This window comes from Typopeltis vanoorti, chromosome 6 (genome assembly GCF_054136105.1).
Source record: "Typopeltis vanoorti isolate ZY-2024b chromosome 6, IOZ_Tvanoo_1.0, whole genome shotgun sequence".
Classification (NCBI taxonomy): domain Eukaryota; kingdom Metazoa; phylum Arthropoda; class Arachnida; order Uropygi; family Thelyphonidae; genus Typopeltis; species Typopeltis vanoorti.
In genome coordinates this window covers 55,640,980-55,656,343 of record NC_143554.1, presented here as the reverse complement: position 1 = coordinate 55,656,343, position 15,364 = coordinate 55,640,980, and the positions used below count along the sequence as shown (strand labels likewise).

At 33.4% G+C, this 15,364-nt stretch overlaps 1 protein-coding gene across 1 annotated transcript in view; it reads right to left on the bottom strand.

Moving 5' to 3' along the window:
* Positions 1-5,454: 5,454 nt before the first annotated feature.
* The window catches only part of LOC150105464 (bifunctional 3'-5' exonuclease/ATP-dependent helicase WRN-like), a 370,108-nt gene continuing 360,198 nt past the window's right edge, over positions 5,455-15,364 (bottom strand). The window contains exons 25-26 of the mRNA XM_090394834.1: positions 12,772-12,902; positions 5,455-5,842 (exon numbers count right to left, since the gene is read on the bottom strand). Of these exons, the coding sequence (XP_090250960.1) occupies positions 5,657-5,842; positions 12,772-12,902 (317 nt within the window). The 3' untranslated portion in view covers positions 5,455-5,656. The remainder of the gene's footprint in view (positions 5,843-12,771; positions 12,903-15,364) is intronic.

Sequence of the window (15,364 nt, the reverse complement as noted above, 5' to 3'; positions counted from 1 at the left end):
GATCCTAGATTATTTACAGTACTAATTATAACTCTTAGACCAAAAGGTTAAGTGGGTAGAATATGTGCCATCCATATTCTTGGGATTTTTAGACCACCATTATTGTTAAGATTAGGGTGACTGATAAGAATTTCACAGTCCTCCTTAAATTTATGCTTATACCGTGTTTTGGTGTGATATAAACAAGTGCCTTTCCAGTCAATTCCATATAGAGTATTCAGGACATGATCAGAAATGCCAGATTTACCATAGTCATTAAATTTATCTTCCATTTATGTTCCTTTTTAAGTGGCAAAGCCTGAGAAAGGATGTTAGATACTTCAAGGCTGATACTGTTGGCATTGGTAGGAGGCAAGTTGCAGATACCATGATCTATATGCAGCATAGAGTCTTGGCGTGGTGCTACTGCAAAGTTGTAGCCAAAACTAAGGATGCTAACAGCTGTTTCATCAAGCTTTTTTGATGAAAAGTTTATGACAACTTTCAGATGACTCTGTGGCTGAAAAAAGATATACACAGATTGTTATATTTCTTGATATGTTTCTCGTTTATTTTTAGAAATTCTTTATGGGCAGAGTTATCCGTATATTAGAGAGAATAAATCAAAATTCAGGATTAACGAGAGTTCAGATTGAAGAGAGCTAATGGCTGTGCTAACAGCATATAGAGTAAGACATATTATGCCAGTCTGTTCTTGAAGTAAAGCAAAGCTAGTGCACCTGTAGATATGAAGAGATTTAGATAAGTCAAATTTAATTTTCAACTTAACACATATAGGTGTAATTCTAGTGTCCCTACACCTTTTCAAGAAAGGGTTATCTGGTTAAGTTCTCTGGATAAATAAAGCGACTTACTATACCACAGTGTTTAGCTTTCATACTACACCTACTGCATGTAGTACGGGGGTGGGTGGGGAGTGCTGAAAAGTTCTGATAAACACCTAGAACAAAAATGCTATGGTTTGTGCAACAAGGAAAAGACCTTTTGTTTTTTTCTCAGAGGATTGCAAATGATGCAGCAGTGTTGTAAGAAGTGTAAAACACTTCATGGGTAATATGCATCCATAAATGCATGCATCAATTTATCTTGGAGTTTTATTTCTTTTCATGTCTATTTATTTATTTGTATGAGTCCCCCCCCATTCTCTCCCATCCCTTTGGGGAGGGAGGGAGGCAGATTGAGCTCTCCTAATGAGGGATTAGGTGTATGTATGTATGTATGTATATATATATATATATATATACATACATATATATATACAGGAAACCCTCGTATAACGCAGTACTTATACAAAGCGGTTTCAATATAAGACGGTCTACAAACTGTAGTAACCCTTTATCTTTTCATAAATTTTTTAACAAGCGACTTAAAAATCAAATTTTATCTTCTTTAATTTGCATTTGCCTGAATTTAGTAGAAAGTAGCGAATTTATATTAGGGGAAATACCCTTTAGCACACATGTACGTCAATTGTTTACCATATAAAGTATTTATCATTGAAAATTGTCTTCGTTTTCTGCCAAGAAAGCGCATTAAAAATCATAAGTGTGTTAATCTCAAGCTGAGCACTTTTGGTGAGTTACATACAATATGTAATGCTTTTTTTTTTTATGTAAAAAAAAATATTTTTATAGTAATGGCCACTTAGAGCACTTTTGTGATATGCGCATTTGTTAATAGGGATAAACCCACCCACTGTAAACTGCCAAGGTAACAATTGAACAAAACTGAAGATGCACTCTGTTTCGATCAGCATATGAAACTCAACCTTCGCGAACTTCTTCATAAGTGCTTCAATAGTGAATTAATTGATGAGGAAATAGATTTAAATGAGGAGGAACTGGTACAATTAAGATGACATCGAACCAAATGGCAAGGAAAGTTCTGCCGAAGATTCTGATGAATCCATTAAAGAATTCAGTTTAAAGCAATTAGCAGAAGGAATGGACTTGGCAAGAAAGTTATTTTATGGATAATGATTCCTCAATGGAGAGCTCCAGAAAATTCACGAGACAATTGATTTTTGTTTCACTCCGTATTATGAACTTAATAAAAAATTGCAGCATAGTGGTAAGCATGGTCTTATTACTGACTTCTTCATAATTAAACCAGCCAAAGTATGCAATGAGAATTATACAAATGATGTCCAAGAGATTTCAAGTGATGACGACGTCTGGCCACTCATAAATAAAGAACATCTATGAAATGTCAGTTTTGAAGACAGTGATGATGATTAAAATATACACTTTATTTTATTTTTCGTAAAACATTTATGTATTATGTGCAATGAAGTTTACGTACAATTTATAATTTTGTACTATGTATTTGTTTCATAATTTATGTTTTCTTAACTTACATGAATTACCTAAAGTAAATAAAAATATATTTTTGTTGGATGTCACTGTTTATATAATCTTAAAAAAAAACATTTTGGAACCTAACCCTACTTTTTCTATGTGATCTGAGTCTCACATAATGCGATTTATATATCGCGGCATTTTTGTGGTACCTAACATCTGCATTATACGAGGGGGTACCTGTATTTTATGATTGTAAATCTGTGTGTTCACAGTGTTTGCATGTTCTGAGGGACGAAAAAATCCAAGTGAAAAAACACGAGACCAACTAACCCACCTTTAGTCAAAAGAGACCAGTAAAAGTTCCTCCATCATAGATGGAAATCAAGCTCAGGTCTTTCTGACCAAAGGGCTTTGTCTATACTGACTGAGCTACAGAGCCTCTTCATTTCCATTTATGTTCTGTGTACAGATATCCCTCAATTAACACGGTTAATTAATCCCTCGATGTTACTGCATATATCAAAATCGCATTAATCAAATCTAATAATCAATGGTAAAAATTACAATTCGTCCATGATCGATTACGGTATTAATAATTCGTTTTATATGGTACTCTTTTAGGAAAGATAAAAAATGAATGCAAAGTAAATGTTTAATAAATACTTGTCCCTACCTTATTATTTACTGCAATTTTTTTTATCAAAAGAAGTTATCAAGAGTCGTTTGAACAGTTTTAGTTTTTTTTCTTATCAGCATAAATTCTACGATAACAAGCAAAATGACTCTCCAACCTCGGCAAACAAGCAATAAAACAAAGAAAAAATACTGCAAATATAACACAAGATGGTACAAATTAAGTGGATATTGAATTCAACATTATTTCATAGCTGAATATAGAAACTACAAGAGTTTGTGCCAAATACATAGAAACTAAAAGTTTCGGCAGATGCAAGCATAAGCAACCTTGTGGGCAACTCATAGTAAAGGTGAAGTAAGCTCTAGATCACTTTCCTTAGTATTTTCCATAAATGTAAAGCACATCTTCTAGAGGACATGTATGATAAATAAGCCTTTGGCTCTCTATTTCAGTAATACATGATGGTTTATTTATTTTCAGTTACAATCTAGAAATTATTGAACAAAGAATAAAAAAAAAACAAAAAAAAAACTAAACCATACTATACTGACATCGTAGGTAGCAGTATCCCTCAGATACAAGTTCTGTCAAATATCACAAACCAAACTGACAGCAAAAAACAGTGCAGAACATCACTCGTAACATATGAATGCACAGCTACTCATGACCTCCAAGCTATACACTGAATTGTGTAAAAATATTTATATTAAACATTTTGCATGGATCTGTCATATCAGTTGCGAGCTCTGCAGGGTTAAAGGCACTTTAATCAAAACTCTTGCCACGTATATCAAGGGATTGTCGCAATTAATTTTGCCGCGTTAATCAAATCCCACGCTAAGCAAGGGATACCTGTACTTTTAATTGAGTTGGCTAATTGGCTTTCAGTGAAGTTGTTAAATTAAACAGGAATTTCTTTCTTTCTTTTTTTTTTTTTAATCACCTTAATTCAATGACACTGCTGTGGTGGTTGATTAGATAGTTTTAGTGGAAGGTTAAGCATTCAAATCAGCTATTCAAAAATATTGGATGTAGATTATGCTTGGCACTTGTTGAAAAATCCAAATTGCATTTTTTTGGGGGGGGATGCTCAAGATCCCCCCCTTCCCCCATTTTTTTTCTTCTTAACTTTTTTTTTCTTTTAACAGAAAACTTTGAATTATAAAATTTCAATACAATCACTTTATTTGCTTCTGAATTTGAAAACTACTGGTAATTACTGTTTTGTTCTTCCCATTTTTTGCTCTATTCCACTTGCTATTTCACTCTGCACTCTCTTCAACCTCTACAAATCCTTCCATATTCTACTTTCTTTCTTTCTGATTTGCTTCTAAGTGTGAGGTACTTGCAATCTCATGTCCCCACCCCCCCAATTTAAATTTATCACAAAGCCAATTATCATAACCACGAACATCATCCAACATATCAAAGATAAGATTTTATAAAATTTTCTCATTAAGCAATTTAAAAAAATTAGACAACCACCATACAGGTTTTTCAATATTAACACATTCAGCACCAGGTTGGGTCATAACCTGTCCATACTATGGACAGAATAGAATTACATGCACCATACACTTTGTCTGCCTTGAGTACAATACCTTTATTCAGACAATCTTTCTACAGAATAAAACTATTATTGATACCAAAATCAGAGACAGGTTTAAAAGGTGACTGGTTAGAGAACAAATAATAGCAAATAATTAAGATAATATTCTGCATGTGGATGGTAGCAGAAGACCATGGAGTAGAGAAAGTTGTATAATCCATTAAGAATGGATTTCTTGGATGCTTAAGATGGAAAATGAAGTTATAACAGAAATATCAAACACACACAAAATGCGAAGAACTGTTTCTACATGTTAACAGCAGAGTAAATGGCTAGCGAATGAATCTAAATTCATGTGTGCATCTTGTCATGACCTCTCAGAATCATGGAGGAAAAAAAAAAAAAAAAACTAAACATGGATTAAATGTTGGTACAGAAGCATTAATACAGATTAACGATGTTAAATGACAACCAACTTGAGCAAAACTAACACGTGGAGCCTAGTTTTTTTTTTTTCACTTTAGTCTGTTACACACACATATAATTAACATAATCATATTTCATTTTGCATATACAGATCGTTCACATTTGAAGAACACAAGGATTTCTGAAAACAATGTTAGGATATCAGTGTTAATTGTTAAACTGTTACAAGCATAAAATGTTGTAATTATGAAAATTTAATGCCTTTTACAATCAATGAGGCTTTTAGTAATATTGTTTAAATTATCATTAATGACGAAATTTTTCAATAATGTAAAATTAAATGCAACAATTAAGGATTTTCAAAGATTTATTTACAAGTGTGAAATTTTTAATATATTGTTTAAATTATCATTAATGACGAAATTTTTCAATAATGTAAAATTAAATGCAACAATTAAGGATTTTCAAAGATTTATTTACAAGTGTGAAATTTTTAATATACAAATCAAAATGAGTCTCTTTCATGTTTTACTGAAACAATAAAGCTTTTTCTCCTCTCCCTTCCCACCATCATGTAATATGAACAAAAGTTTTTTTTTTTTTTTTTTTGCAGTTTTTTTTAATGGCCTTAGTTCTTTCTTTACTATTTATATGCCTTATGCATCTATTTGAAATAGTTATAAAAATATATAATTTTTTTACCATGAAACACTCTATTTACATTTATAAAAAATCTTAAAATCTTCACAGTTTAAAAATGTTATTATTTTTCATTCGTTTAATTGTAGATGTTAAAACTGAATTTTCTGGAGTTAGAGGTAACTTCCTTTTACTTGCATCAGAATTTTCTATTATTGTCTCTTTTAAATTCATAGTCTGTTCTTCTTCATATTTGTTGCCAGGTTCTGTCATCATGGTAGGTGAAGATGCCTACAAAATATTTCTCATAACATTAATAAATGTAGACTATCATTTTAATATGGTGCATCCCACATGCATATAAATATCTCTAACTTATTATTATATAACTCTAATGCATTAGAGCAAAAGATACTGTGTGTATATATGTATATATATATATTTATACATATACATATATAGCAGGTGAGGTTGAGTATAAAGATCTAAGTTTAGCATATAATGTCTTATTTTATTATTTATTTAATTGTTTATTATCATTTTATTTTTTTGAGTAAAGATGTGTGGAATTTCAGTATTTATGCACCACATATATGCAATAATGAAATACTAATTTCTTAATCACATTAACAAAATATTTCATTTGCATAAAACACAACAGTGTGGGTCGAAAAGCAATAATAGAAATATGAATATAAATTAAACACTGAAATGCATGTACTACAATAGAACTGTTTTAAACATGCAGTCACGTAGTGGTTGGCATAAAATACTATTCAGTATGTTATACTAATCAATTACAGTAATCCCTCAATAATCCAATCACAGCAGGAGAACAATTTGTCAATCAGATAATTAAAGGGGTGTAAAAATAAAGGCAATTACAGTGATGTACAAGAGATCATATGAAACAATAATCCATTCAAGGGCTGGTTAATTATAAGGAGGTTCATTCATTTGATTGGAGGTTGGATAAATGAAAGATCATTATTTAATACAGTTATAGTCAATAATTTAAATATCCAGAAATAACTGTAAATTCATATAAATATGACTACATTTAAATTTAAATGCAATCATATTACAAATTAAATGTTACAAAAAGTCAAAGGAACTGTAATGGGCTCACTTCTTCTTAAAAAATGTAGTTAATTTTTATTCAGTCTTGACAAAAAGAATCTAAATTTTCTCTCCTAAGCCTCCTCTCCAGATACAAAAATGTAGACGACATTTTTGACATTCAGGATGGCACTGAACTAGCACTTCTATCCTTTCTACATAAAATTAATTATTTACATCTTAGAATCAAATTTACTTTGGAGAAAGAATTGTCAGGAACAGTATCTTTTTTGAACATTGCAATAAATGAATCTCTGGCTCACTTTCAACTTTATTATTCAATTGCAAGCCAACTTTTGCAAGTAACTATATTTCTATCCCATTTGATCATCTATCTCAAAAATGTGGAATTATAAAATCTTTGATATTTAGTGCACACAAAATTTGCTTCTCCAAAGTATCTCGTGGAAACTATCAAGCAAACTTCTCTATTAAATAGCTGTAACCAGTTGTATGCTGGTAAATTTTTAACAACCAGAATGCTAAAAAGAACGTATGTATATATTTATTGTAAGTTTTACTTACAATTTGGAATACAAAACTTTAAAATTATGATCAAATATTCATTTTATTTTAATTGTAATTTCCATATGGCCAAAATTCTTACAAAATGCTTATATTGAATTTTGTCATGCTCACGTATCTGTAGACAATGCACAGTTGGATTCAACCATGGTCCAATAAATGGAGTTGCATCCCAATCAGCTGACTTTTTTTCCAATAAATTTATTGTTATTAAATCTGATGTGATTTATTATTAAATCATTTCTCACCCAAACTGTATATGTATATATATATATATATATATATACATAACTCGAAACCTCTTTCAGCTACAGCACCAGTGATTGCTATAATGCTATCTTTTTAGTTTTTTGAACTTGCAGGAGATTGAACTATTTTTTGATTCTATATTATTCATTCAAAACAATTTAATATGACAATTTCACAGTACAATTTCATTTTACAGATATCCATGGTGAAGTTAGTTCTTCATAAGGCTAAGCAGATGGTTCTAATAAATCATCATCATCATCATCAAATTCCTGCCATGTACCCTCAAGGGGTGTACAGGATATGATAGTACTACATGAAAAATTTACATCATTACTAACTTCCTATCTACAATTTTCCTCCAAATCAGTCTGTTACTTGTCAAGACTCCAACATTATCAGACCTTATATTTCTATCGTCTAAGGCACTTTGTACCGTATCAATCCACCTATATCTTGGTCTTCCTCTGGGTCGTTTTCCTGCCAACCTGGCAGAGAACACTTGTTTTGTTAATCTTTCCTCGCCCATTCTGTTTAAGTGACCATACCACCTGAGATTAGCTCTGCTAATGCATTCCTGGATGCTGACAATGTCAAGTTCTTTCCTAATATCCTCATTTTTAATATGATATTGCCATTGATGCCATCTGTTCATGCCTATAATCTTTCTCAGGACTCTCATATCTGCAGTCTCTAGTCTTTGGTCAAGTATTTTACTTGTGACCCAGCTCTCAGATCCATAAGTTAAAACTGGTTTGAACACTGTCTTGTATACAGCTAATTTAGTGTTCTGACTAATTTCTCTCTTATTCCATATGAATTTATTCAATTGACTTCCTACCATACCAGCTTTGCTGATTCTGTTGTCTATTTCTATATTTAATTTACCATCTTCAGTAAAAATCGTGCCTAAGTAACTGAAATGTTTTACTTGTTCCACAGGTTCTCCATTCACAACACAGTTGACATTTTCAATGATTCTGCCTATTTTCATTGTCTTTGTCTTTTTATTGCTGATCTTCATACCATATCTATTACAACAGCTATTCAATTTAGTCAGAGAATCTTGCAGACTTGTAGCGGATTTATTTAGAAGTATAATATCATCCGCATAAAGCAAAGAGCTGACATTAACATCTCCAATTTTGATATCGTGTTTAATACCACTTTCCTTCATAATGTGATCCATATAGATAATGAATAACAGAGGGGATAATGTACATCCTTGTCTCACACCAGATTTAACATTAAACCGTCTTCCTGTACTTCCTTCAATTCTAACTGCTGACTTACAACTCAAATAAGGACTAAGTATTGCTTGATATAATGCCCCATTGACACCATATAACTGTAGCGTTTTGAATGGCTTCCCTCTTGGCATCTTGTCATATGCCTTTTCCAGATCTACAAAATTTAAATACAGATCTTTGTTATACTCCATGATTTCTCAACTATTTGTTGTAAAGTGAAGATCTGATCCTGACAGCCTCTATTTGGCCTGAATCCAGCTTGTTCTTCACCAAGCTTTTCTTCCACAATTCTTCTCAACCGTTTCTCAAGTATACTTGCATAGATCTTGCCAGGAACACTCAGTAGGGAAATACGTCTGTAATTCTCACATTCAGTTTTATTTCCCTTTTTATATATGGGTACTATGAGAGCTCTACTCCAATCATCGGGAATTCGTCCCTCAGTCCAGGCTTTCTGAACTATGCAGTGCAGCCACTGTAAGACTTTTATACCACCATACTTCAGCATTTCTGGTCGAATATCATCTACTCCTGCTGCCTTTCCACATTTCAAGCCTTTGATGGCTTTTTCTACTTCAAGTATGGATATGTATTCCTGACTGCATGCCTGGTCAGTGTTTTTTTATCACTGTGCTGTCGTCACTGCTTGTTTTATTTAGCAGTTTTTCAAAGTAATTACTCCATACTTCAAGGATATCTTTTTCTCCTGTTTTCATGTCACCTTTATCATCTCTAACTCCTTTTACAGCACTCTTTCCTCCATTCCTAAGCTTCTTCAACAACCTCCGGAATATTTTGCCACCTTCTTGATATTTATTTTCTATATTCTTTCCAAAGTCCTCCCATGACTTTTATTTAGCTAGTTTTACACACTGTTTAGCTTTCTTACATTTGTCTCTATATTCTGTAAGAGTAAAAGCTGACTTATTTGCCAGGAACTTTTGATATGCTTTCTTCTTTTCCTTCACTGCCTCTTTAACTACCTGTGTCCACCAGGGAGTTCTGATTTTTTTATCCTTGCACACAACCTCACCACATGCCTCTCTGGCAGAATCAATCAATGTTTTCTTCAGAGTTTGCCACTGAATCTCCAAGGTTTGATTCCTGTTCTCAAACTCTTTTATTTTATTTTCAATAATCTTTCTGTATTTTAGTCTACAGTTCATATCTGAGAGCTGCTCAACTTTTATTCGCTTTAAAACTTTCTTACATGTTATTCTTTTCAATATGAAATTCAATTTTATCCTGCTCAAGACTAAATAGTGATCACTTCCAATTTCAAATCCTCTGTACACTCTGGTGTCCTGCACCAGGGAGAAAACATCACTATCAACAATAACATAGTCAATGAGACTTTTCTTATTCCTAGCCTCTTCTCTCCATGTGAATTTGTGCACATTTTTATGTTGGAACATGGTGTTAGTAATAACCAGTCCATGTCCTGAGCAGAAATCCAACAGATATTTGCCATTATTATTAGCTTTGCTCTTTTCTCCAAATTTTCCCAAAATATTTTTATATGTCTCACAATCATTCTAATAAATCATATGTAATAAATGTTTTCACATTTGATAAAAGACAAATTCATATCTTTAATTATATTTTCTAGTAACATATTCTTAGGAACAGCATTGGGTTAATTATTTTACGGTATATTTAATGGCCACTGATATCTGCTGGAAAGTGTTTCTGTGGCTCATTCCTATAATCCAGATGGCCGTAAGGTTGGTTGTTAAGTCAAGTCCAATAGCATTCTCTTGCCAAAATTTTGGCCAGAATCTGTCAGTCATTAGTGTTATAGACAACCATATAGTGTAAATGACATCAGTCATGCTTCCACTTCTGCTATCTCCATGCAGACTGCTATGTAGGGAAGGAGCAGGGGTGGGGAAAAGGAGGATAAGCACATCCCGACTGGATTATCCATGTCACCACACACACACAAAAGCTTATTGTCCAAATATCGCTAGCCATTGTGGATTGAAGTATAAGCTGCTGTATAGTTTAGTCATTGTTGGTTTAACAACTGGTTTACTAGTTTAACAACAAGTTCTTGAAAATTTAACAAATGGCTCATGTGCAACAGCTCTAGTGCACTACTATGTAACCCAAGATTTATACATATGACAGTTTCCTGTCAATATTCCCCAAGGGAAGATGCTCACAAACTATCCTTCTGTATATAAAAGGCATTTCTGGTATTGCAGAGATTTCAAAAAAATTCCAACTCATGCCACCTTGAAATCCATCCACCAAATCCATAATCTTTTACCTTGTCCAAAAGACAAACTGTTATCTTTGTTGCTACCTGGTTTTTACTGAGTTGTTCCATGGTTCTGCAACCTGTCTTATTTTGATGAAATATGAAGATAAGTTAAAAAAATGCGATTCAGAACATCACAGTCAATATTCAGCTTATCCAACTTTATATATCTGGTTATCCAACCTTATATGTCTGGCTCAACATGGAAATGAACATTAGCCAAAGGATACAATGGGATAATATTTAAATTTTTGTATAAATGTGAAAGAAGTTTGTAAGTCTCAATCATATCACCCCTCTTTCTCCTGTTTGCTAGTGTCTGCAGTCTACAAATTCTCAATCTGTCTTCATAATCAATATTCCATAATCCTGATATCATTTTTAACACTCTCCTTAGTACTCTCTCTCTCTCTCTCCAATATATCGGAATCACAACAGAAACCAGGATACCAGACCTGTGCACAATAGTCCAGGTGAAGTCTTATCGAGGCCTTGTAAAGATACAAATAACACCCTATCTTTACATGTGAATGTTTGTTTTAGCATTGCAATTATCTTTTGAGTTGTATTTGCAATCTTTGCCACATGGCCCCTGAACTTCAACTTCCTATCTATTAACACTCCAAGATCCCTAGCCTCATCAGTTTCTTCTAGCCTAATCCCACCAATATAATACGACATTGGATATCTAATCATGCCAAAGTAAATGGCTTTACATTTACTGATATTGAACTGATACCCATTTTCTCATGCCCACAATTCCAGCCTATTCAAATCATTCTGCAAGTACTGCATATCAGCAGCATTCCTGATTACCCTACCTATCTTTGCATCATCAGCAAATAGCTGTATGTTGCTTATCAAATCCTTCCAATATCATTAATGTAGATTGAATAACAGTAGACCAAGCACCGATCCCAATGGTACACCACTTGTTACCTTAAAATCTTGCAGACTCATATCCCCCAGTATACCACATTTTGATGTCTGTCAGTCAACCATCCTCTTATCCATGCTAATATTCTATAACCAAAACCCAGGCTTGAAATGTGGAAAGGCAGCTGGAGTAGATGATATTCGACCAGAAATGCTGAAGTATGAGTGTTCCTGGCAAGATCTATGCAAGTATACTTGAGAAACGGTTGAGAAGAATTGTGGAAGAAAAGCTTGGTGAAGAACAAGCTGGATTACCTGGTGTGTACCACCTTAACCCAGTCCTGAAGATACTTTCAGGCGCAAACTGTGTTTGCTCACACTTGGATAAAGGATTAAACTAAATTTATTATACTCTAACCAAGTGGAAAATAAACTTTCAACATCTTTCTCTAAATCCAGAGTAATTTATTAAAAAAGGGTGGCACACCAATTGGCAATTCCTATAGGTGGAGATGACCTGCAAATGCTTCTGCCTGATTTCTCGACTTGGGCCTGGCTCCCACTGAAGAGACCTCAATAAAGGTCGAAACCGGTCTGGGTAGTGGCCCTTCCCTTAATGCATAACAATAGACATATCCGCAAGGAGATGTGTTTTGCATTATAGGAGATACTAGGATAGGAGTGTTGGTAGCTTGCTCCACCTTTGCAACGAGTTGCCCTGGTGTGTACCACCTTAACCCAGTCCTGAAGATACTTTCAGGCGCAAACTGTGTTTGCTCACACTTGGATAAAGGATTAAACTAAATTTATTATAAAGCTGGATTATATTGTGATAATCAATAAACAAGCTAAGCAAAATGCCATTTCAAAGAAAATGAGAATTTCCTACTTGCAACACACATGATGTCAAATGATAGATGAAAGTATATAGTACTCACCTTTATAGTACTTGTCTCCTCATGTGCAGTTACACCATGCTGACTCTGAAGGACTGCAATTACCACTTTTATCTGATTAAATTCAACATAGTCTGGTAGCAAGTCTTTAATAGGAGTAATTCTGGTAACAACTGGAGAGTAAAAAAATGTCGAAATCATAAAAATAGAAAAAAATTGTTGAAACATCAAGATAAATTATTCAGAGTAATCAAAAATACAGAACTCATATTACTTAGAAGCAGGAAGAAATTCAGAAGCAGTTTTGGACTTTTTTTTTTTTTTTTAAACTCAAAACAAACTATTACAATTTCCGCTACTATCTTTACCAGATGGTAGCTTTATGAAATTTGAAACATTCTGAAAAGCCATAGATTTATTTGATAATCTCACAGCCATCAAACAGAATGTACAAAGACAGTTTTGGACAACCTGAAAAGCTTTTGATAAATATTTATAACGCTGACAGAAACAGCGACAAGTTATGCTCACATTTTATGGTTTAATGGAATGAAAACAACATACAGGAATGAATTCATCAGAAATACAATAAAAAAAAACAAAACACAAGAGGCAACGCAAAACAAAGTGGAAATTATTAGGCTTAAAGTTGAATTCCTATGATGGTGTCCTCTACAGGTATAGTAAAAAGCATTCTTTGTTGAACAGGTGGTCTGAGAATTGCAGCTTTCCATATTTTGAAACATTTCACATAATTATATATATTTTTAAGATTAGGTTAGTTTTTAATATCAGCACTGACTCCCTCAAAATTTTGCCATCCATGCTTCACTTCCTTTAATTCAAAGTATGAAATATACAAACAAATATAAGGTACCATTGTGGGTTTTCTTATTAAGATCTGTTCATAAAAAGAATTTGCAGGTACAAGGACCAGAGAGGAGAAAAGAGGGAGTTGGTTTTGAGTGAAATAGAAAAGGCCATCCACCTTAATATGAGGTTTGAAAGCAATACTGAGATTATATTTTTTTTTTCTGAGGTGATCTGAAGGAGTAATAGCATTCTTCTGAGGAAGGCAGAGCTAGGAGTAGTACCCATGAAATTATGGAGGTGACTAGATGCTAAAATAATACTAATGTTAAATGAAGTCTTGGAAGGTGATGTGAATCCTAACAATTGGTCATTATCATATATAACTCCTATCTTTAAAGGATAATAATTTTGCCACGTGCGTGTGTCAGAATAGGCTAGTTTTACTGTTGTAAAGTCCTGTATTGATGATATTTTCATCCTGAGAAAGATCATAAAAAAAATAAAAATAAAAAATTGGCAAGGAAAATATGTTTGGCTTTTTTTTTCTTTTTTGTGAATTTCAAAAAATCTATGTTTCTGTTCTCATTAGTACACTCTGGAGATCGATGATGAGGATGAATGTAAGTGATTGATCATCAATTTGATTAAGAGAACAAACAGATGTCCCAGAGCAGTGGATATGTGAGGGAGACTGGTATTAGTTGAGTTTGTAACATCCAAAGGCTTAACACAAGGATGTGAAATGTCACTGACTCTGTTTAAGATCCATTTTGATGCAATATTGGCATGTTGAAATGCTTCAAGTAGAATTACGGGAGTGAAGATAGGGAACAGTATCATTCATCACTACTATTTGTCGACATCAAGTGACAACATTTCAAGATTGGAATGATGGGAAATAACTGATAATGGTGCCAGAAGGATATATTAAAGGAATAGAGAAAAAAGTGGTATGAGAAAGAGAGTATGCCGAAAGTATGTCTCCTGAGCATGACGATTTGTTATGTGACTGAAGCAATATATAAACAAGTAGAATGTGTGGATAATATCATTGTGCTGATTGAAATGAATGATCTGAAAGGAGAAAAAAGTATGGTATGGTAGAGGATACAAAAGAAGCTGCAGTGGAAAGCAGTTGGTTTTAAATAGACTGTGTAAGAGAAATAGTAAACAGATTGTGCATTACTGGTGTGCACTATGTAGATGTACGAGGTAAGAGATGGTGTAAAGGATTTGTCCATGCAATATGGTTTTGGTATCTGCACTCAGAGAAATTGTTGTTTAGTGAAAGCATGAATGCATTTTTTTTTTTTTATGTGACTCCCACTCACAAAAGGTCAAGCTTATAATGCATCGTTGGCATGGGGGGGGGGGACTAAGGATTTTTTTCTATTTTTATTAATTTTTATAATTTTTTGTATTTTTTAAATTCAGGCTATCAATAAGCAGGGTAGTCTCATAGGCCATGAAACTCATCTGTCACCTAACTGTCAGGGAAAGTAGATGTATATGGTGGTAACATGAAAGTACATTAAATTAAGTGGTAGATTTATGAGCATAAGTGAGAGAGAGAGAGTGAATGATAGCTGATCAGGAATGACTTCAAGAAATGCATATCTAATTTTGTCAGGAAAGAAAAATTAACCGTGGAAATAGGGAGTGGGATTGGGTTCAAGATTCAACTCATCAGCCTAGTAGTAGTCAGCTGTCATGCATATACACTAATACCAACAGCATCAGGAATGAAGAGGATTTCTTAGCATTGGTAGATGTAATGCAACCAAAAATAGCAGGCATTATGAGACCTGGCTGACAGAGGAAT